The sequence below is a fragment of the Coloeus monedula genome, assembly GCF_965178545.1.
Source record: "Coloeus monedula genome assembly, chromosome: 1".
In the NCBI taxonomy this organism is placed as follows: domain Eukaryota; kingdom Metazoa; phylum Chordata; class Aves; order Passeriformes; family Corvidae; genus Coloeus; species Coloeus monedula.
The window spans coordinates 116687663-116711688 of record NC_138781.1 but is presented as its reverse complement, the minus strand read 5'-3'; the positions used below and the strand labels follow the sequence as shown (position 1 = coordinate 116711688).

At 39.7% G+C, this 24026-nt stretch overlaps 1 protein-coding gene across 1 annotated transcript in view; it reads left to right on the top strand.

Annotated features, from left to right (window-relative positions):
• Nucleotides 1-24026, top strand: part of LOC309571438 (ethanolaminephosphotransferase 1-like) — a 53750-nt gene that overhangs the window by 13636 nt on the left and 16088 nt on the right. The window contains exons 3-6 of the mRNA XM_082278930.1: nt 4887-4995; nt 7080-7154; nt 13772-14040; nt 23298-23406. Coding sequence (XP_082135056.1) covers nt 4887-4995; nt 7080-7154; nt 13772-14040; nt 23298-23406 — 562 coding nt within the window. The remainder of the gene's footprint in view (nt 1-4886; nt 4996-7079; nt 7155-13771; nt 14041-23297; nt 23407-24026) is intronic.

Here is a 24026-nt window from a genome sequence, read left to right as displayed (position 1 = left end):
AGCTTTGCAGACATGGATGGTTTTACTTAGTACAGATTATTTTTGTGCAGCATATGCTGCCTAACAACAGCATGGCTTTCTCTCTGTGCTGTGCATATGATTTTATGCAAGCACTGTCTCATTTTCTCCCAAGGGGACTTGCTTGAGGGAGCCAGGCATTCCTCTAAGAAGCTGAAAATGAGAGTGGTTACCATGATCACCATAACGATTGGAAGATGCCATCTTTTGAATGCATTACAATCTGCAGTTTTTAAAAATAAACCACTCACAGTTAGTTATGCTGTTGTTGGCAAAAAAAAAAAAAAGCTGTATCTCAAATAAATATGAACTTTATTGATCTCTAAAGAAGCAATGACTTCTGCATCTGCCTCATTGCAGAAAGTGTTTAGATTGGAGTAGAACTGAAAATAAACCTTTGTTCAAACAAAAAAGGATATATGTGGTCAGAGTGCTGTTGGATCTGCCATCTTTGGGTGCTATAATTCAGGTGTTGCTTATTCTTGATATGGTAGGAAAATCATAATGTCTAGTTCATAACCTTAAAGTAATTTAATGAAAAGTGTTTATATGACCCAACTGAAGAATTAAAAAGCAACCTGAACACGGGATGAGAAAAAAGCAATTCGAAGATGTGACACTGAATTCAGTAATCCAATTCAGAGACTTTGCTTTTATTCCCACCATAATATTGAGGAAAACAATGATGCAGAAAAGCCCCTCCAGTACTCTGGCATGGGAGATGAGTAGAAGCTTTACTGTGCACTTCCCCTTTGGTTTAGGAGATGGGTGGGTATTCTTCTGCTAGCACATTGAACGGGGAGTGTTGTCAATGCAAAACTTCCTTTGGAGATAAGTTCTTCTAATGGTTGCAGCATTTTATCACAAGAAAAGCAACATTATTGAATGTCCCCAGGTAGCTTAGGGTGATAGGTCCTATAAAAAATGTGTCCTCTTTAGATTTTTTAAAATCTTATGGAGTTTTAGGTGTGCATGATTTAGTTCTCTTCTTGCTGGAGGAGAACCCAAACCAGAGCAAAGAACCTAAAACCTATTTCAACAATCTGAGTACAGAACCAAAGACAGAAGTGGGTGCTGTCTGTACTGTGCCATTTGGTTTGGTTTGAATCCTGAAGATACAACAATGAATGTTCTACTTTACCTTCTGGTGCAGGAGGGTTAGAGAATACTTACCAGTGATGTGTCACAAGGATTTGAAGGGGAATTATATTTGTCTCAGCTTTTGTAAAAGTTGTCATTCTAATGTTAAAAGATACTGCCATGTAGAATCAAAGTCCTGCAGAGGAACTGGCAGCACATAGCTGCAGAGGGAAAAGCAGTATGTAACTGAGATTGCAGTAGAGTCTACGTTGCTCCTAGAAATAAAAATGAGAACTGTGAGAGCACCAAAATTATTGGCCACAATATAACTGTTTGTAAAAATATCAGTAGGAATGCAAGTTGCTGTAATGGTTTTGTTCTTGAGCAGCACATTACAATAGGGAGATTGGGATAATTGTTAAAGAATTTTTAAAGAATTTTTTGCATCTAATATGTTCATTCAAAATTGAGCTGTACAATTGTGTATCTTGATGACTTGGAGAAGTTCCTTCACTCTGTTTAGACATCCTGATACATCCATTTTCAGATATGAATCAATTATCTTTTAGTTTCCAAACTGGTGAAAATAAAAATTCCACCTGGACTATTTTGACCAGATTCTAGAGGAGTTTTAAAAAAGCAACCTTAAATTCACAAAGCCAAGCAAAAAAAAAAAAAAAAAAAAATCTGTGACAACAATGGCTTGGGATTTGGGTCTTGCCTTTCATATGTCCTAATGGCAACACAATTTTCTCTGTATTCCATAACACAGAATTCATTGAAAGACATGTTACAAGACTTTACCATTCATTGTAAAGTGTATTTTCTATGTTATAAGAGGAGGAGCTTGACCTTAAAGATCTGTGAATTTGTAAGCTGAAAAAATATTGTCATAACCCAGCTCATTTATCTGTGTGGATGCTGGACAATGAGAGGAAAAGGAAGAAATCCCACTGGAATACACAGGTGTATGCCAGCTTCACTGAAATCAATTACACTCCCCTCTGTTGCATTTATGAACTTTGAATTTATCACTAGAATTGGGGAAGAGTAGAATTTTAGTAGTCTCAAGTGACTTAGTGAAGTTTGAACAGAGCTTTATGTAAATGTGTACTTCACCATTTATTATACTAATTTATTATACCATTTATTATACTAATAGCTGCTGTATTAAAGCATTTGCTGTTTGTATTAAGGCTTTTAGAATGAGTGGTTGTAGAGCCAGAGAAACAGAAATCAGTTAACACTTTGTGGAACTAAGAGTTTTTTAAAAGGTTCAAGCACACACGGGTTTTGCCAGAGAGCAGATGTGATTCTTTGCATGGCAGCTCCAGTTGTATTAATCATATAGCACATTGATGTATGAGACCTCTACTGTCTGTTAATTAGATAATAAAGATTGCAGCTCATCCTTCTCTAGCATACTAATAAATTCAAGCTGTATTTTTGCAAGGTGTGTAAGAAGTTAGTCTTGAACACCCTGTGATTTTCTAATTATGAAATAGGGTGATGGTAGTGTAATGCCAACCAAAAGGATAAGGGGCATTAAATATAACAAAAGGGATTTTGCAACTGGAATACTTTCCAAATACCTACACAGATTAGTTTCAGTAAGGATCAAAAGAACATGCTTAAGGGTTTAACTACAGGAGAGTCTGTTTTCCTGAGGACAGAACTCCTGTCTGTTAGCCAAAGGGATTGCAACTATAACAACATCCTTTGAAGGTTTCCTTCTTAAAATACACAGTGTTAGCAAGAAAGTGGGTTAAAATAACTTCTTCATGTTTACACCATGTAAGCATAAATTATTTCCTGTAATAACTTAATAATGACATTGTGACTGTTTGGAATGATGAGCCTAATTAGAAAGCAGATGTTTGTGGTGCCCCACTTGATTTAATAGTCAACAATTCCTGTGAATAGTCCAGGAAAAGGCAATCAGTTTAAAACAATGCATTAGGTGGCATCTGTATATCCATGTAAACATTCCATCCACAGTGTTTTAAAGCACTATTTTGATCTATGATTTAGATTAAAAGAGACAAATCTAGAATTTTTTCAGTGTCTGTGCTTCTTATTCCACATGAGGTTGTAGCCACTAGATAAATCCCCAGCAGGAGATTCATCTTCTGCATCCTCAGGTAGCAAAACTGGGAGCTGTGCAGCTCTTGCTGCATGCTGAGCATGCAGTCAGTGTAAGAAAAGGCAACCATGCAGTGAAGGACTCTTCCTTAGATGCTCTCCAAAAGAAACTTCAGGGGGCATTTGCTGTCCCTTTTTTTAGAGGTTTAGATTTGCCCTTTTGAACACTCAGAATGATAGATATGTTACATTTTTAAAATTATGGCTGTAAGCATTCCATGGTGTATTTTAAGCACTATGAGAGCTGACATACAGTGTTTTAAAATTAGCGATAAAGTCCTGCCAATAAGGAAAGTAAATATCAGATATAATAGTTTTCCCAATGTTATTACAGAAAACATCTAAGAAACATAATGGGAAAGTGTTCAGGAATTTTAATCTGATTTTTGGAAGTGTACACTTAGTCTGTACACCATCAGTTGCACAATTTCTCCTGGATATTATAAATTGCTCTATAGTTGAAAAAGATAATCTGGTTAGGATAGTTAATCATTCCAATTCAGATTTTAAAAGTAAATTTTTCATCTAGTAGTAGGATAGAAGAAATGTAAAGATGTATACAAATTACTATGTATTCATCTAGCTGACTAGTTCAGCTAGCTAGTGCAGAGCTATTACCAAAACATTTGATTTCAAAACTATTGTTAGTATCAGAAATTGGCTTGATTTTCTTTAATACAGTCTTGTAATATTTTATAGTGTTGTAGTAGTTTATAAACATTTTGAGTCCTTAGACACTCCAAATAATTTAATTATAAGTCTCCACTGTTTTTGTGTTTTAAATATATTGATAATGTGTTTGAGAGATGGTAATGGTTGATACTTAGTATTTCTGCAAATGTGTTCTGTCTAAAAATCATGTAGAAAGCTGTGTATGCTATTTCAAAAAATATTCTGGAGAAACTGTGTTACTTGGGAAGATTGTTGCCAAAAGGGATTCCTGTCGCAGTGTAAGGAGCATCTTAAAGCCACAGGATATGAATACCTGAGAATGGTTATTAGGACAAAGAGGTTTAGGTAAAGGCAGAGAGTCCTTGTCAGCACCCTACAAAGTAAAATGAATTAATGGAGTGTTTATAATCGATGAGTAAATAGGCAGACCCTGTCAGAAAGTTACTATCTAGAGAAGAAGGGAGATGCTTGTAACAGGGAAATCTTCTGAATCTAAAAGTGTAATGCACTCAGGGTCTGATTTTGTTGATATTTTGATTAAGAAATTATTCACATACTTTGAAAGAAGAACTTTTCCTTGTTAAAGTGTGGGAACAGAGTACTTAAGAAACCTGCCACGTGGATGCTGAATTACCACACTGGGGTGCTGCAGTCTTCTTTCAGTTCTGATACAGCCGATCACAAAAGGCTTTCCTTGTTGGCTGGGTAAATAAGGATAACGTACAACACAGGGAATACTATGTTTTAAAATGTCATTCTTACTTCAGTCACAAAAATCAGGCAAAAGGATTTCATTTGAAAATAAATTTCAGACATTAAAACTGTATTTTAATTTGAAAATGGGGAAATACACACAAATCTGAACATTGCTGATGTCATTAAGGCTTCTTTCATGATACAAAATATTTCATTAAAATAGATGTACAATTTGAAATACAATTTTTCTGATTTTTTTTCCCTTTGTTTTTTAACAGATAGTGCCTTTGTGGATTGCTCCCAACCTGTTAACATTCTCTGGATTTGTCATGATTTTATTTAATTATTTTCTATTATCTTTTTATGACTGGGACTACACTGCCTCAGGTAAATTTCTTCACACTGTAATTTTTCAGAATAAATGAACTGCTTATACTTCTGAATGTTACAGGGAGCTATCAGACACTTGAATTTCCACTTACTCCCTTAATGAGGCTCCTATATGTGCATGTAGAAGAATCTACCTCACACATAGCATTATAAATTTAGATCATTTTATTGAAAAATCTTATTTTATTTTACCCCTAAAATGGGTTTCAGCATATGCTGCTTGAAGTCTCTGATAAGATCTCATTTTATTTGAAGTTCATTCCAGGGTTTAAATACACAGCCAAAATCCACCTGAATATTCTCCATAACATTTTCATTGATTTCACATTTCCTAACACCTAAACTGATGCCTGAATGAGTTCATTTCCCTTTCATTACTCCACACATACACACCCCCTATTCAAGACTACTTCTAGACAGAAGCATAGTTTCTAAATAAATGTCTCTTCAAATTACAACTTTCGAAGTTTGAGTCCACGTTTGCTCCTCATTGTAAACTAAGTCAGAAATTTTTTGGATCTGATTGCTCCTGAGTGTAGGACATGTTTGGTTTGGGCTTCTCAGACCAGCTATTGGAGGCCACAGAAAATAGTAAGAATCTTCCAGGTGATTAATATGTAAAATATATTTAGATAAAAGGCTTTGATTTTCTTTAAACTAGACAATTTAGTGAAGATAACACTTTTATTTCCTGAAATAACTACATTTAGCTGCCTTTCATTTTTTATGCCTGTGGTTAGCTTCAGGATGTACCCTTTGGTGTGAGCTGTTTGTACATTTATCATAGCAATTCTAGAGGCAGGGATACTTATTAGCAGTTTTGGGTCAAAAGTTACGTTTTGAGGACTAGCTTGTTAAATAGTTGTCTGGCCTCATTCTTAAACACTTGGGGTTTTTTTATCAATGCAGATGATAGTTACTCAGTCTGTAATAAAAGAGCATCCAGAACAGATCTTTTCAGTGGGATGATGTTATCTTGACACATTCTCAGCAGATATATGTGGAACTTGAAGACATTTGAAATGGTGATTAAGTCTGTTAGAGTTGAGACCTGTATGAGTAGTTTGCAAGCTCTTCCTCAGTCCACATCAGTACCCATCATTTCTCAATTTTTGGAAAACTTTCATGCAACCTAAAGAGCATTTTGGGTATCATATATCAATCCTATACCTAGGATCAGAAATAAACTACCTAATTTCCTGCGCAGTTGGTTTTCATTCTACAGTTTGCAGATTTGTAGCTAGGAGTCAGGAATTGTCATAGTTTCTTTCAGAATGGTGAGATGAGGCACTGAGAGAAAGGTAGTCAGGGCACTGCTTTAGGTGCAGGCATCTCCTGGCATCTTTCATGCAAAGACACACCTCTGTATGCTGGAATTCCCTGTGTTTGGTGCCAAATGACAGAAACCTGAGAGAGCATTGCATTTACAGTTGTTTAGTGTTGATGTAGTATTGGGTGATGTTTAAGTTAAATAGAACACTCTTTGGAAAAAGGATCGATTTCCTTAAAAGAGCAACAATAACCTTAGGTTAGTGCTATCATCAGAGCAATAACAGAACTGGCCTCTGTCCAATTCAGCTATCTCTTCCTTTTTCTCAAGAGGAAAAAAATAAGGGTGGTAATATTTCTGCTAGCCTAAGGACAAAAACTTCCTGTTCAGATCTGTGTGGTAAAAGTGCTACACAAACCCCAGACTGGCACTGATAATCATGCTTGAAAACTTTTTTTTCTCCCTCTATATAGTCCATGAACATTAACTAATTTTTCAATGGATAGTCTTCCCATGACCTGTGAAAATTTTTGCCTAGTTATTATCATTTGTTTTGTGCAATACTAGAGTCATTTCAGGACCAAAAACCTCTGCATTACCTTTTGTCCTTTACGGTGTAAACACATTGAAGCCTGCTCAGTGCTTCTTTGCTAGAGCTCACCGATGCCCGAAGGTCAGACGCAAGCATTGCCATCTGTTTGATGCAGTGGGTTAATCAGTGGCAGCTCGGTTGTATGTATACGTGTATCTTGGGGGATTTCTTTGGTGTTAACCCCTGTTACACTGACTCACTACCCCCCATTTTTTTCAGGTACCAGTCCTGGACTTGTTCCCACCTGGGTGTGGCTGTTCAGTGCTTTTACCACCTTCTGTGCTTACGCTTTAGGTAATGTACAGTGAAATAATTTGCATGTCTGACATTTTCATGGTATTTTATCTTCAAATTTACTGGTGCTGATTCTGAGATAAAGAGGCATTGTGGCTAAATTACTGATCTCTTTCCAAAACAGCTCTCTTTTTGATTAAAAACAAACAAACAAAAAACCCCCAAGCCACAACACAAGAAAAACCCATTCATAAGACTCAAACAGCCCCCCCCCCCAAAAAAAAAGCATATTAAGTAATGTATTAGAGGATCTATTACAGTAACTCTTATCCATCTTGAAAGTTCAAATTATTTTAGAGATACAATAGAAATCATTATATAGCAGCAATCTAGTTCCAATCCCCCTGGCGTGGGCAGGGACACCTTCCACTAGATCAGGTTGCTCAGAGCCCCATCCAGCCTGGCCTTAAACACTTCCAGGGATGGAATGTTCCCAACTTCTCCAGGCAACCCAATCCAGTGCCTCACCACCCTCACAGTAAAGGTTGTCTTGCTAATACCTAATCTAACCTTACCTTCTTTCAGTTTAAATCCATTCCCTATGTGCCCTTGGAAGAAGTCCCTCTCCAGATTTCTTGCAGCTCCCTTTAGGTACTGGAAGGCTGCTCTAAGGTCTCCTTGTAGCTTTCTCTTCTCCATGCTGAACACCTCCAACTCTCTCAGCCTGTCTTCATAGGGGAGTCACTGCTGTTTGGTTTCATAAAAACCTTTGTCCCCTGATGATGACATTCTGAGAAGCTTCCTGACACCAGCATTAGCAGAGGGTGCTTTTAAGATAGGAAAAATAAAGGACAAAGCAGAAAAAAGGAAATTGTTAGGTGTTTCAGTGCTTAAGGTGTGTGTCAGGAGAGATGGTGATGACAGATGTGATGACAGACCTTAGCTTCTTATGGAAATAAGTATCTTTTTTTCCTTTCCTCTTGCTGTTTTTCTCCTATAACACCTACACCTCAATTTCATATTCCATTTTTACTGCTTTATATGGTGCTATGACTGTATTTTTAGGTACATTGCACCTTGCTGTGCAGTGGTATGAAGACATAGACCTGAAATGATGCTGACCTGGGAGTGAGATCCACGTTAGTGTGGCTTTTTCACTTTCTCTTCCAAAGCTCTCTCATTCCAAACTAGTCTTTCCACAACATGGTGCAACAGAGTTATTTTTCTGGGGAGACTCAAGGTAGTATATTTAAAGGGACTGCACAGTTCTGTGTAATAAGGGTCCAGAAAGGGTGGATATATTTAAAGAAGGAAATCTTAAAGGCACAAGAGCAGGCTGTCCCTATGTGCTAAAAGATGAACCATCAGGGAAGAAGACTGGCCTGGCTGAATAGGAAGCTTTCACTGGAACCTGGGGAGAAAAAAAGAGTTTATAACCCTGGGAAATAGGGGCAGACAACTCAGGAAGGGTACAAGGATGTCATCATGTCTTCTAGAGAGAAAATTAGATTGGTGAAAGCTCAGCTACAGCTCAATGTGGCCATGTTGTGAAAGATAATACAAAGTGGTTTTATAAATACATTAAAAAAAAGAGGGCCAAGGAAAATCTCCATTCTTTATTGGAGGTGGAGGGGAGCATTGTAACCAAAGATGAGGAAAAGGCTGAGGTACTTGATGCCTCCTTTCCCTCAGTCTTAACAGAAAGACCTGATATCCTCAAGGCGGGCGGCCTGCTGAGTTGGTAGACAGGGACAGGGAGCACACTGACCCCCTGGAACCCAGGAGGGAGCAGTCAGTGCCCTGCTGTGCCCCTTGACACTCACAAGTCTGTGGGGCCGGATGGGATCCACACCAGGGTACTGAGAGAGCCGCTGGAAGAGCCAGGCTGCTCCATCATTTATCACCAGTCCTGGTGAGCCAGGGGGGACCCAGAGAACTGGAGGTTGGCCAGTGTGGTGCCCACCTGCAGGAAGGGTTGGAAGGAGGATCTGGGGAACTGTCAGCCAGACCTCGGTGTCTGGGAAGGTTACGGAACAGATCATCTTTAGTGTCATTATGCAGCACATGCAGGACAACCAGGGGATCAGACCTGTTTAACAGCTTTATCAATGATTTGGATGAGGGGATTGAGTTCACCCTCAGTGAGTTTGCAGATGACACCAAGTTGGGTGGGAGTGTTGATCTGCTGGAGGGCAGGAAGGCTCTGCAGAGGGATCTGGACAGGCTGGATCAGTGGGCTGAGGCCAGTGATATGAGGTTCAACAAGGCCACGTGCCAGGTCCTGCACCGGGGTCACAACAACCCCAGGCAGCACCACAGGCTGGAGGAAGAGTGGCTGGAAAGTGACCCAATGGAAAAGGACCTGAGGACGCTGCTTGACAGTGACTGAACATGAGCCAGTGTGTGCCCAGGTGGCCAAGAAGGCCAATGGCATCCTGGCCTGCATCAGCAGTGGTGTGTCCAGCAGGACCAGGGCAGTGATGGTCCCTCTGTACTCGGCACTGGTGAGGCCACAGCTCGAATCCTGTGTTCAGTTCTGGGCCCCTCACTACAAGAAAGACATTGAGGCACTGGGGCATGTCTGGAGAAGGGCAACAGAGCTGGGGAAGGGCCTGGAACACAAATCCTATGAGGAGCAGCTGAGGTATCTGGGGATGTTTTGTCTGGAGAAAAGGAGGCTCAGGGGGAACCTTATCACTCTCTACAACTACCTGAAAGGAGGCTGTAGCAAGGTGGGGGTCGGTCTCTTCTCTCAGACAATGATCAACAGGATAAGAGGGAATGACCTCAGGCTGTGCCAGGGGAGGTTCCTGATTGCTATCAGGAGGAAATTTTTATCTGGAAGTGTGGTTAAGCCTTGGAATGGGCTGCCCAGGAAGGTGGTGGAGTCATCACCCCTGGAAGGTGTTCAAGAAACTACTGGACGTGGCACTTAGAATTATGATATAGTTGACATGGTGATGTTCAGTCAGAGGTTGAACTCAGTGACCTTGGAGGTCTTTCCCTTAATGAGAACCTTAATGAGTCTATCCTTTGATTCTAAATGTACCCTCTCCTTGGAGCTGTTTCTGGTGAGGCCATTGCAGTGTAGCCATACATTTATGTGCCATATTGGAGATCCTCAGGCTACGTACAGATGTGTTTTATGTTTAGGCTGCAGTGCTGTGCAAAGGGGCTGACCACTTTTGGAATCACACCCATGCATGTAGAGCCACCTTGATTGACCTGAGGTATCCCCTTGGGCAGACATCTCCCTCTGCATTGTACATGCCTTGGCATTGCTATTCAATTGGTGAGATTGTGCCAAAATCTTCTTGTCTGGGATTTCTTTGTATTTGTACCATAAAAAGCAATGGGACAACCATCCTTTGTCAGATTTCTCCAGCCACTCTCTGTACTCAGAAGCAGTGGTTTCTTTTGTGAAAACCATTTTTTATGTCATTGTATGGAATTTAATGAAGTGACTATTGTTTCATAAATTGGAATTACATATTGGAAGTGTTACTGTATTGCACCCCAGTAGGCACATGGGAAGTTCAGCTTCTGAGATTTTTAATGTAGATGGTATCTGCCAGTGAAGCCTGTAGTTCCCAATACTTGGAAGACAAGGAATATGATGCTGACAGTCAAAGCTATAATGAACTAATGTATATGTAGATTTTTATGTCTGCTGTCCAAGCCACTTCATGAAATATTTAGTCTCAGATTTAATTTTGCATGGTCAAAGTTTTCCCTCTGGAAGACTGCAAAGAGCCATAATAACTAACTAAATATGCAACTGTAATCTTTCTCAGCTTATTTTAATGACACAGTTACTGTCTCTAAATTCCCTAGCATGCTGTTCTTCCCCACCCCTGCTTTTTTAAGGTGGTTTGGTATCATTTCCTTTCCATGAAATAGAGTGCTCTTTGCTGTTACTTTGAATTCTACTCCTTAAAAGTTATATAAACTTTAATAAAACTGAATATTTATGAACTTTTGTAAGGGAGAATCATAATATAAGAATTCTAAAGCAATGGAAGTGTGAAACAGTGTATGTCCACTACTGAACACACAACATCACTGGCATGAATGATTTCAAACCGAAACCTAAACCAGAAAATATTTTCAGTCTCTTAAAAACCTAATGAAACTACATGGAAAATGTGGTTAAGGATTTCTGAAAATCCAATTTTATGTATGTGACATATAGTTCCTGTACTTTTCTTCATGACCATTATATTTAGAAGTACTGTATTTTATGCAACATTATACGTCTCTTTTTAGAAAAACCAAAGTTTTTGCAAAATGAGAACCACTAGTTCACTGTGAGGTACATATTTTAGTATCTATATACTTGTGTGACAACCTAAAATTTATAAACAGACAAATCTTCTAACATTCTTATTTTAAATAGTAACACCTGTGTGACTGAATTCTGCCTGATTTGGGATAGGTGTTCTTGGACTGTAAAACACCATAAACTCTTTAGGATTGTTTACATCCTTATTTCCTAGTTAAGTTTCAGAGATACTGTTTAATGAATGGAAGAATTTCTACTTCCATAGCAACACCATTCAAGTAACCTAAAGCTTATACAGTTTTCTTTCAGCACATTTCAGAAAGATGCTGAAAATTCAGTGGAAATGTTAATAGAGAGAGAATGTGTCTCAAGAAGGAGGCAAGCTGTATTTGAAATCCTCTATGAGATATTTAAGTTTTAGAGTTGTGAGAACTGTCTCAAGAGATTTGTATTTGAGCAGAGGATATCTCACAGCTGCTTAGGTATTACAATAGAGATATAGTCTAAAATCTGCACAAAGTGAAATCCCATGTTTTCCTGGTTTAGTTCTCTGAACTATATTTACATTATACAAAACTCATAGTACTGCCAAATAATCTGGAGAAGTAAGTAGTATATGATCTACAGCAGCTGTGGTGTCTTTGGTCTCACTATGCTGGGTTGTGTTCCTAGTCAGTTTTGGGTTATTAATGCCATCAATAGTTAATAATTGTTAGCTATAGCACCTTCCAAGTAATATAAAAAAGAAAAACATCTCCATTTTATTTTGAGATTCAAGACAACAATAAGTAATCTGTAGGGTTTGTTCTCTTTCCTAAGAGGTTCATCCTGCATCTTTGCACTTAAGAGGAAAATATTTCTATTTTTCTCCTGCACAATCTCAGAAAAGAGACTAAGGGTATGGTTACAACTAAGAAAGGTTACAGCTTCTAGACCACCTTTCTCCTCCCTGCATTCACCATCCCTCCCTTGTGCCATCTCCCATGCATTTTGTACCATTCATAGCACCAATTCAGTGACCCAGAAGAAAATGTAATGTTTGCTGACTTTCCACCATCTGAACAGGCTGCACGTTGCCCTGTTTGACCGCAGTGAACTATCAGATCAACTCAAACCATACTGTCCAACTACACCCTCAGAGTAAGGTCCAGAACAGTGTTGGACCATTTTTCAAGCACTCAATACTAAAAGTGATCAGCACATAATGCACCTTTAACTATAATGCATTCTTAGAATCATATAATTGTACATGTTGGAAAAGACCTTTAAGGTCATCACGTCCAACCATGAACACAGCACTGCCAAGTCCACCACTAAACCACGTCCCCAAGTCTGCACATCTTCCAAACACCTCCAGCAATGGTGACTCCACCTCTTCCCTGAGCAGCCTGTTCCAATGCTTGACAACTGTCTTGGTGAAGAAATTTTTCCCAATGTCCAGTGTGACCCTGGTCCCCTGGTGTGACCTGGGGCCATTTCTTCTTTTCCTGTCACTTGTAACCTGAGAAAAGAGACTGACCCCCATCTCACTAAAACCTCCTTTCACATAGTCATAGAGAGTGATAAAGCCACTCCTGAGCCTCCTTTTCTTCAGGACAAGAACCAGGACAACCCCAGCTCTCTCAGCCACTCCTCATAAGATCTGTGCTCCAGACTCTTCCCCAGCTCTGTTGCCCTTCTCTGGACACCTCCCAGCACCTCAGTGTCTTTCTTGTAGTGAGGGGCCCAGAACTGAACGCAGGACTTGAGATGTGGCCTCACCAGTGCCGAGTACAGGATCGCTGCCCTGGTCCTGCTGGACGCACGCTTTCTGATGCAGGGCAGGATGCCATTGGCCTTTTTGGCCACCTGAACACACTCTTGTTTGAAACTGAAAAACACTTTGAAATATATGGAGGCACAAATACAAATAAATTTTGTGAAATTTGCTCCTTGAAGCTGCCATGTAGCTGTTAGTCATTGAGGTATTGAGCATCAAGCAACTTAAATGCCTTAGTGAATCTACCCCACAAGGCTCGAAGGGTCCACAACACCTATGGATGGGCAAAAAGCCCTATGGACACTTTTCAGCACTTGAAACTAATTGCAGGGACTGATGTAAAAGTGTTTCAAGACCACTGGGGGCAAGTAATTATGAGTGTCTTTCTAAAACTTATAAGGAAGGAGGCATTCAGTTTCAGAGCTAAGGACAGAAAAATTACTTGATAACTGGATCAAATATTTTATGAGCAGTTCTAACCTGTTGGCATTGAGGGGGCTGCTGTGCTTCAGTTTGCTGTCATGAGTGTAATTTTCCTGCATGTTATATATGGCAGTAGCGAAGTGTATGTGAAGAAAGCTACTCCTTTTGTTGTGCTCTAATTCTTTGTTTCTTTTCCTTTCTCAATCCTTCTAGACTCCATAGATGGGAAACATGCTCGAAGGACTCAGTCCAGTACTCCTCTGGGAGAATTATTTGACCATGGGCTGGATAGCTGGGCTACCTCCATTTTTGTGCTTTCTTTTTTTTCTGTCTGTTCCCGTGACAACGGGAAGACTGGAGTTTCTGTATATACAATGTATATATATTTAAGCATTGTCTTGTTTAACTTCATGTGTTCACACTGGGAGAAATATAACACAGGAGTTCTTTTTCTTCCTTGGGGATACGATATAAGCCAAGTGGTAAGTATTTATCATCCCTGTTTTGGTTTTGGATTTTTAACTATGTAATTGTTTTCATAATATTAAAGCAATAGAAAAATGGAGCTCGAGGCAAATAAATTTGGCTGAGATATTGAAAAATGTGAAATTGCAAAGCCCTAAAAGGAATTCAGAAATATTTTCTGTATTTGCAATAAAGGGCTGCTCTTGAGCAAGTTGTCAGCATCAGAGATCCATTGCTGTGCAGGAGAAAAAAGGCTTGCAGCAAGCCTAGCAGCCAGACAGTGCCCATAAGAACGTCATTTAACTGCATTTGATTTGTGTATTAACAAAAATTACTGTGCTGTCTGAAGTCACAACCATTTTTTCCCTCAATACCAGGTTGCGAGGCACGATGTGAATTAGTCCAAGTAGTATCTATTAACAGTAATTACCTAGTTATACACTACCAGACCTCAATTCTACCCCATTTTACAACAAATGTGGTGATGGAAATAGCCTTGTACCTATGCAGTGGGCATTAACTGTTGTCAAGTGAGTTCTACCTTTGAAAAAGAAGTCAGTCATCATGGATGTCAAAGAATCATAGACATTCAGTAACATGAATTACTTATCAGCCCACAGTCAGCACCAGCTGAGTTCTTGTCTGGTTTACAGCCCTATCTTGAGGTGGACCTCTTCAGAAACATGGCCAGGACACCACAGTGAATGGTATCCTCAGTGCACAGATGAGTAACAGTATTAACCAGCACTTCCAAGGGCCCAGCACTGGGATTTCTCTGGGCTGGCTTATCTGTGTCTCAGAAAGCCAAGGTCTTGCAGCCTGAAGAGCACAGTCAGTCTTCTGAGCTTCCTGTCACAGGCACGAGATGAAAGGTGCAGCCAAATAATTGAAGTTTGACAAATACTCAAATATGTGTTTTAATGGAAATACAGTATTCGAATTAATGGCTGCAGATGTATTGCTGTAAACATAATCAGAATCCAGTGGTTTGAGAACAACTCTGAGATGGTGGTCCAGCTGTGGTGCATCTGTGTTGTCCCCTAGAAAATAAGTTTTGGGAGAAGAAGTTGGCTCAGGACTAAGACATTAGGCAGCCAGCTGGTGTGCAAGTTTCAGCCATGTCTGTGTAAGGCTTCTTTGTGAAGTTCTTCCAGCAGGAGAGGAATAGCCTATTTCACTTGTTGCTCAGATGATCACTGTACATGTGAATGTTTAGAAAGCTCTGCTGGATTGCTACAGCATCCAAAGTGTATTAGTGGTTAAGTCTGGGAATGGATATCAACTAGCAGAGCAGTACTGTTAACTCTGTCAGTGCCTGTTAGTGACCTGTGCCTGTGGCACTGTTTGCCTGTGGCACTGTTTTCTCATCTGAGAAATAATGGGAATAATATTTCCCTGCCTGACAGATTTTTGGCAAGGCTGAATATCAGTAAAGTTTGTAAACTGCTTTGATTAACTGGGATGGAAGGTGATAACAAGTGCTGTTTCCTGTTCCCCTCTGATGCTGAACTGCTGTCCTGCTTACTTGCTTTCTAGTACCTTCTGTGATGACTTGCTTACAGTCAAAGTGATAAGCTTGTAAATGTAAGGATTTTTTTGTGCTATTTAGCACAGTCATCAGAAGTGGTGGAAGACTGTACTATTGAAACCCCTGTATGTCAGTTTTCCCATCTGTAAAAAATAGCTGTTGTAGTTGTGATTGCCTATGAACAAAGAGAAGGCAGGATTTGTAGATCAAGCTAGGTTTTTTTCCATTAGTCTAAACCACATTGCATGCACACCAGAAAGTACATAATGTATTTTTTCCAGCTCTACTAACTAGTCTAGTAAAATATCTTAATTCCCCTAAAAATTTGTCCTTGTTTTGTAAACCCATTCAGCAAATTTGACATGATAGGTGCACTATCATCTCCACTAACTTGGAGGGTACTGGGGAAAATAGCAAATGGCTGATGATGAGTAAGAAAGGTAATGTTTTCTTTTGCTGCTGCTTCTCTGCCAGGCATTCCCACATTTAGAGGCAGCGAGTAGAAGCACCCACTAGCTGCTTCAAGACTGATTCACAATGTTTAGTTCAGTATTTCCTCCATGGCATTCCTAGCTGGATTGCTGCAGGAATGTGCCTCTCTGTCCTGTCTTCAGTAATTTCACCTGCAACTTGATGCTGTTGCACTGACACGTCAGACACTCAGGTGATTAGTTCCCTGCTTCTGCTTTTAAATTTGATGGTAGCCAGGAAGTTTGGGCTTCGTTATCACCCCAGAACTCAAGAAAAACATTAGTTACTGTAAGTGTGCGAATAGAGGACTGATGGCCTTAATGAGCACTTAGCTGGCATGTGGCTCCCAGGACGCTGCTGCTGAGTGAGCTCCGCGGTGCAGAAGCACAGACAGCCCGCTCACGGGCTCTGCCTTAGCTGGGGTAGAAAAAGAGCTGCTGTTCCTCTTGAAAAAATACCTTGTTGTAGACAGAGAGATCTGTGGGACTTATGCACATCACGTTTTTCTGCGACTTGATGAGTCATCAGAACTGGTAACCCAATTACACTAGCTGGGCTGTAATTGGCACTCCAATTAGCTTTGATTACAGCAGACAACCATTTACAGGAAGCTGTGGTTTGTAAACTTGAAAAATGGCTGTAATGTGTCTGAGAGATGCTTGGTCAGAGGACTGTTACATTTGTGGATCCAGAAATCAAGGTGGTAGCAAATGCAGCAGGGAAAGCTATTCCTGTCTCTCCTCCCTCCCTCACAAGTATCTATCCTGTGCTGATTCCTGAGTAGCAGAAAAAGGTGCAGGGAGAGGAGCCTCTGTACCATAGCATCTAGACAATTTTCGTACACTTTTGAGTAAGCACACCTATTGGAAACCCCAAAAGTCCAAAGAAAAGGCTAAAAAATAAACTTCTGCTATGATCTGTGAGAAATTCCCTTGGATACATCTTGTGAAAACGAAGACTTTTATTTTTGTCACCAGGCTAACCAAAGAAAGCTAGTATCTGCAAATTGTTTCTTGCAGAAAAAAAAAAAAAAAAGACAAAACTTTCCTGAGAAATTAAAATTTCTGGCTTCTTGCCATATGTTAATTTTCACAGACATCCTCTTGTTTTGTTTAAAAAAAAAGTCTGTTTTCTTTCTGAAGAATTTAATATTACCCTAATTAAATACTCACCTAATCCTGCTGTTGCTTTTCATAAGCCACTGCAGCTGAGTTCATGGCAGGGGAACAAAGTACTAATTTTTCCTTAATATGATGTAATGATACCTCTGCTCCATTGGTGCTGCCTTAAGTGTAATGGGAGATACCCTTTAAATACTTAATTAAAAATTCAGAAGTGAAGAGCTGAGTGAGAGCTGCAGTGACCCAGACAATTCCACTCTCCTTCCTCTCCCTCTCCCCATCCGAGGGCAAGCTCAGAAGAAGCACAAGCAGCAAGATCCTAAAGGTGACAGGCAGCTCTCTCTGGCCCAGCCCTTGCCCTGCAAGGAGAGGATGAGCAGAAATCCTACCTGTAGGGAGAGTCATGCCTGAAGGGATGGGTGTTGGACCATGAGCCCCAGGGTTTCAGTTTGAGATGCTTTCCCAGCTGCTTCTGCCCGATGGCTTTGGACAGTACCACCTAGAGCCTCTGGGAGAACTCTCTGCCTGCCTTGAACTCTGAATAAATTAGGTACACGATGCCCCTAGCAACTGAAACATTGTAGAACTTCCTTTTCTCCTTCCTTTCAGTCAAAGCTGGGGAAGGTTTCTTTCGTGGATGCCATATACCACGTTTTCTTTTGGCAAGCTTTTTTACAGAACTCATGCTGAAATATGTTTCATATGACCTTTTCCAGGGATGTGCCGTGGCAGCCAGTGTTTCAGGAACTGGCAGAGAAATCCCAAACAATACAAGTGCACATCACATCTGGAAAAAAATTCTACCTCTTCTGAGGGGCAAAAAACCTTGTCTATTAAAAGGCAAGATAAAGATGCAAATATGTTGTCCTTTGGTCACATTATCAGGATTCACAATTTAATTTCAGTTGAAAGGATATTCACTTTCAGAGCTTTTTAAATTTGAAGTGTCTGTGGAAGCATAGCCTTTCTTGTGAAGAAAAAATATTGTTACTTAGTTCCAAAGTTGGAGCACAATGGAATTGTTGAAGTAAGAGAACTGATAGCAGTGAGGAAGCAGTGCTGGCCAGACCGTGGTGTCTGCTTCAAGCTGCCTCCGGACATGGCTGGAAACTGATCTCAATACTCAGTTATCTGAGGGAAACCCCATGGTGTATCCATGTGAAATCTGAACAGAAGAACCTGCTGTGCACAGGCTTTTCCTGCAGCAGACTGCTCCATTCTTAACCACTTGATTATGATTCCCCTTTCTTGATTAATTAATCTTCCACCGTTTAGCTATTTATGTATAATGTCTAAATGCAAAGTGATCTTCTTAGGTAGAATTTTTCAAAGTCTAAGATTTACAGCCTTCAGCTATTTACTGAAAGGAAAAAACTGAGAAAAAAAATAAAATGGAAAAATTGCACATCACATTGAAGTTAACTGCTATTGAAATAGCTTGTAGGAAATAATTCTTACTCTTTTAGGCAAGTGTCACACTCATGAGAAAAATAAAGTAGCCTTGTATTTTAAATGACTGTTTTCTAGATGTTTATTTTGAGCACTGTGTTAATGGAAAATATTTCAGCACATGAACAATTAATGCTATAGCAATATGCTATTGAAATTGAATATTACAGTAAAATTAATGTCATATTTTTGTGGAATCATAAAGAATTTAAAGGCATATCCACATTTTTTTAAAAGATGACAAAATATTTGATTTTTTTTTCACCATGTAGAATATCACACAGAATACTAAATGTGCCTGTGTGTAAAACAGAAATGGTAAATCAATGGTAAGAAAAAAGAATGTATGTACACACAAAATCTAAAATATTGTGGTCACAAAACTTATACCTGAAATAGTGGAAAGACATGAAAAAGATGCTGATTTAAAAATATCCAATGTCTTAGAGAGCAGGTAAGAGGCTAGAAGGTAGAAGACCTTGAGGGGTTATACTGCCTTATGTATACACAGAACTTTCCCAATGCCACATCAAAGAATTATCCTGATTTTACACAGGAACAAATGTGACTATGTCTCTGTTATTTACAAAATTTTGGCAAGATAGGGAGTCCCTGCTCAGAATCCAGCTGTCCTGCTCTCAGTCATATCAAAGAGCCTACAAATTAACACCTTGTGTTTCCACGTTTTTCTCAGCATAAGTATTCCTCTTACTCATAGACAAGGTCTTATCAAGCCAAAAATACTCCTGGTCAGATGCTGCAGAGAGATGGAATCCCAGATTGTATCTGTCTACACTACCTTGCTATATAGTTGTCACTTGTGTTAATGTGGTGGGCTGGATGTTACCAAAGCTGCCCTATCACTCCCCTCTGCAACTGGACAGGGGAGAAAAAATAATAATGAAAGGCTCATGAGCTGAGAGAGGGACAGGGAGAGATCACTCATTAATTACTATAATGGGCAAAACAGACTCAGCTTGGGGATATTAATTGAATTTATTATGAACCAAAATCAAAGCAGGATAATGAGAAGTAAAACAAATCTTAAAAACACCTTTCCCCCACCTCTCCCTTCTTTCTGGGTTCTGCCTCCACTTCCCTACTGGCACAGGGAGACAGGCAATGGGGGTTATGGTCAGTTCATCACAGGTTGTTTCTGCTGCTGCTCAGAGGCAGGAGTCCTTCCCCTGCTCCAGTGTGGGATCCCTCCCATGGGAGACAGTTCTCCATGAAGTCCAATGTGAGTCCATCCCACAGGCTACAGTTCTTCATGAACTGCTGTAATGGGGGTACCTTTCCATGGGTACAGTCATTCAGCCTGCTCCAGTGTGGGTCCCCCACAGGGTCACAGGTCCTGCCAGGAAACCTGCTCCTGTGGGGGCTTCTCTCTCCGCGGGTCTGCAGATCCCTGCCAGGACCCTGCTCCAGCACAGGCCTCCCACAGGTTCACAGCTCTCTCTCAGGCACCCACCTGCTCCTCATGGGCTGCAGGTGGATCTCTGCATGCCCATGGGTGTCCTTGGGCTGCAGGGGCACAGCTGCCTCACCATGGGCTGCAGGGGAATGTCACCTCCAGTGCCTGGAGCATCTCCTCCCCCTCCTTTCCACTGACCTTGTTGTGTACAGGGCTGTTCCTCTGCATATTCTCACCCCTTTCTTCTCTGGCAGTAATTACAACAATTTCCTTTTAAAATATGTGTTGGCCAGTGGTGGGTCCATCTATGTCTGGTGTTGGCTCTGCTGGACATGGGAAAAGTTTGTAGCAGCATCTCACAGAAGCCACCCTTGTAGTCCCCCTGCTACCAAAAACTGGCCACACAAACCAAATACAATTATTTAATTTGGACTTCTCATTTTACAAAAGGCTGCAATTATTTTTGCTTGCTGAAGACTACATTTATATCTGAAAAGTACTAAAGCTAGTTGATAGTAGAGAGATAAGTAAAAAATTTGGCCATCTTTTCTTAAGTAGAATTATTCAGTTGCACTTAGGAACACTGCTTTACTTTTACTTTTTTTTTAAACCAGCAGTGCCTCTAAAACAGTTTATACAGCTGATTAATAGGTTTTGCTAATAATTTTGACAATCTTCAATTTTTTTCCTAGTATACCTTGGATCAAGGGACACAGCCATTTTCTTATCATTCCTTTCTAAAGATGGTGTGCTTTCTAAAGCCAGAGACTGCTTTAGAAAGCTGCTTTCTAAAGCAGGAGACTGCTTTACTCTAGTCAAAGTCATGAGTCCTTAAAAAACAATATACCAAAATTTTGAAGCCAAGGAGTGGGTTTTTTTTCATATGCTACATTTGTTAAGTAAGAGGCAATCTTGACCTGGGAGTCTTGCATCACCAAATCCCAGGGCAGGGAATTCCCTGTGAGAGCCCATTGCATCCGCACTCCCGTTCCTAGACATGCGCTGACATCTGACAGTGATGCTCATGACTGCCCTGCCAAAAGTACTGACTGCAATAGTGGTTAATACTGAAGTTCCTCTTTTATCACTTGCCAAAAATGTCTGTTCAGGATTCAATGTGTGAGGGTAGATTCAGGCTCCATCAAAGCCAGTTGGAGTTCTGCCATCAACTTTGATGGGGTCAGGGTTCCATCCATCATGTCCTATGGGTAATATAATACAATTTCTTCAGGAAGCCAAATGTTAGCTCTGATGTAGTGGATTGCAAAACCCATTATAAGTGTCCTTCACACTGACCAAAATTTGACTCACTGTCTTCAGTGGCCTGAGACATAATGACACTCAGTAGTGCCTGCTCTTCCCTGCTGCAGATCTGTTGTGCTGCTGGTTCTTGCAGAGGCATTTCAAACATCAGTGTTTGCAGTTCCACAATGCCAAATCCAAGTAAAACCTCTTAGAGATCTACATACTGATGACACTGAACTGTGCCATAAATCAAATCCTTCCTGATGGGAGGGAATTTTTTAAAAGTCCTTGCAAGGAGTTTCAAAAGATAAACCGAGACTTTTCCTTGAGTTTCAATGCTGCCGGACAGTTGTTCCTTAAGTCTTACCAGAGAAACAGAGCCACTAGCATGACCCAGGTACAGCATAGAGCACAGAAAGCAGGAGAGAAGTCTAATTATCAAGATTTACATGGCCTTTTAAAGATAATTTAACCAATAGTTACTAAAAATGTATATTATTTTCACTTTCCTACCAATTATTCAGTAACACAGGCAGGAACTGCGGCATTCTCTATCCAATCATCCCAAACTACTTTTACTGCAAAATATGGAGTAGTAGAAGAAGAAGAGAGAAAGTTCAGAGAACAACAACAATCCTCCATTTTGCTATTTTTTACTCTTATCTATTTACTACAAAGAGAAACCCAAAACCTCAACATTTTTCACCCTGTGACAGTCTTACATAGTAGTCTATCACCTAATTCACACCACTGTATGTTCTAGTTCTTGTCTGATCGTTGGTAATTTTTTCCAAGGTTGGAGGTTAAAACAGTGCTGTTCAGGGGGGCAAGAACCCTTAAAAACAGGCAGAGAAATATTCTCGGTACCCTGGGTTCCTACAACTGACAGGGCAAGAATCTTGATTTTAGATACAGAGAAGTAAATGAAATCAAATGTAGTATTATTTACGTGTAATGGAAGTTTAAGCAACATCAGCATTCTGCTCTTAATCTGTGATCTTAGAAAGCCCATTAATTAACAAAGAGGTTTTCAGAGTATCTTTGAGTTAAAATTTAATAGAAGACTAGAAATGTGTTTGTTGAAGTTAAAATGGAGAAAACACATAACATAGAGAAAATTAGTATAAAAAGAGCCTAAATAAGAAATAGTAAAATCTGTAATACAAGTCAAGCTGGAAAGCGTTTTTCATCCCAGAGTAAGAAGCTGTATTGAGTGGAAAATATTAAGGTTACTGAGTGTTACCTGGGAATAAGTTGATGAATATGCAGTTTTCTAAATGGCATTGTAATTAACATAGTCGTTTTAATTTAGAGCTAATGTAGCATGAAACATACAGCCCCTTATGGGTCCTGTGGCAAAACTAAACAGCTGAGAACAAACCAGCAGTCTCTCTAGCTGGGTGCTCATGAGTCTTGTGTATGTGTCCTTTCACTCCTAGTGACATCTGTGTGATTATTTTTGTGTGTCCTGTAATGATGTTATCTGTCAAATTAAAAATCAGGGAAGACTTCATCTCCTTCCCATTCTTTTTATTTCTTCACATTCCACTGAATGTTTTTATTATTTTTTATTATTATTTCAGGTGAGCTTAGGGTTTTTCTCGCCCCCCTTCAGTTATTCTGATATGATCAGTTCAAGGGGCAGAGCTGCAAAAATAACCACATTGCTAATTCTGAAGTCTGTATCCAAAGACAGGGGAGTGCATGTAGAGTGGGGAGAGCTGGCATTAAGAGTGGATTTAGAACTTAGGTGTTTTGAAAAGGTAAGTCAGTAATCCTTACCACATACAAACAGATGCACACATCACCAGGGAAGTTACTTGCTTACCATATTTCATACATTTAAAATAATTCTATTGGTGACCCTGAAGGTTGCTTCACTGCTTAGAAGTAATTGTTTTGGCATGGCAGAAGGTAAAGCAGAGACAGGAGGTAAATAACAGATTTTTTTTTTTTTTAACCTTTGCATTTGTATTAAGATGATAAGTGAAATTCTGGGCCTTTAGAAGAAAAGGATTGAAAATAAGTTATCTGTTTTTTCTATAGGTATTAATAGCGGCATATCTGCTCACCGGGGCTGTTGGTGTGGAAATCTGGCAGGAGCCTTTGCTATTTGGTTATTATATTACAGATGCATTAGTAATCCTGCTTATAGGTAAGTGTCCAGATCTATGCAAAAGTGTACTGCTTTTTAATTATTTTGATTTGATATTTTTTACATTTTCTTTTTTTGTTTGTTTGTTTTCCTTTTGTAATGTTGGCTAGTCCAAAACTACACGAAAAGAGATGATTAAAAGAGCTTATACTGAAAAACTTTTAAGAGTAGATAATTTTGGCAAATTTTTTCCTCGCTGAGTTACTGCACACAAATAATATAGAAAATACTCCTTATCTGCATGTGCACTTCAGTGCAGTGTGCTGGCTGGCTGGGCTACCAAACTCTCAGGAAGTCTTCATGTCACTCAGGTTAAATGTCACTTACATTTATGTATATTCTAAGTTTAATGTTTTGACCTGGAGCACACTATGTTCCAAAACATTATGAACAGAAAGAATGAAGACATTATTTAAATAACTTTACATGCACAGCTGTAAATATGAATAAAAGCCAGGTAGTTTCTAAGCTCTTTAGAATTCCTTTGCAAACAGAAGAGATTAATTTTTCATACACAGCAATAGCCTATTTGCTCATTATTTGATACTGTCAGTGTAGTTTGAAATGAGCATTGAATGTTTTTTGACTGCTATATCAAGACTGAGAACAAGAGCAGTTAC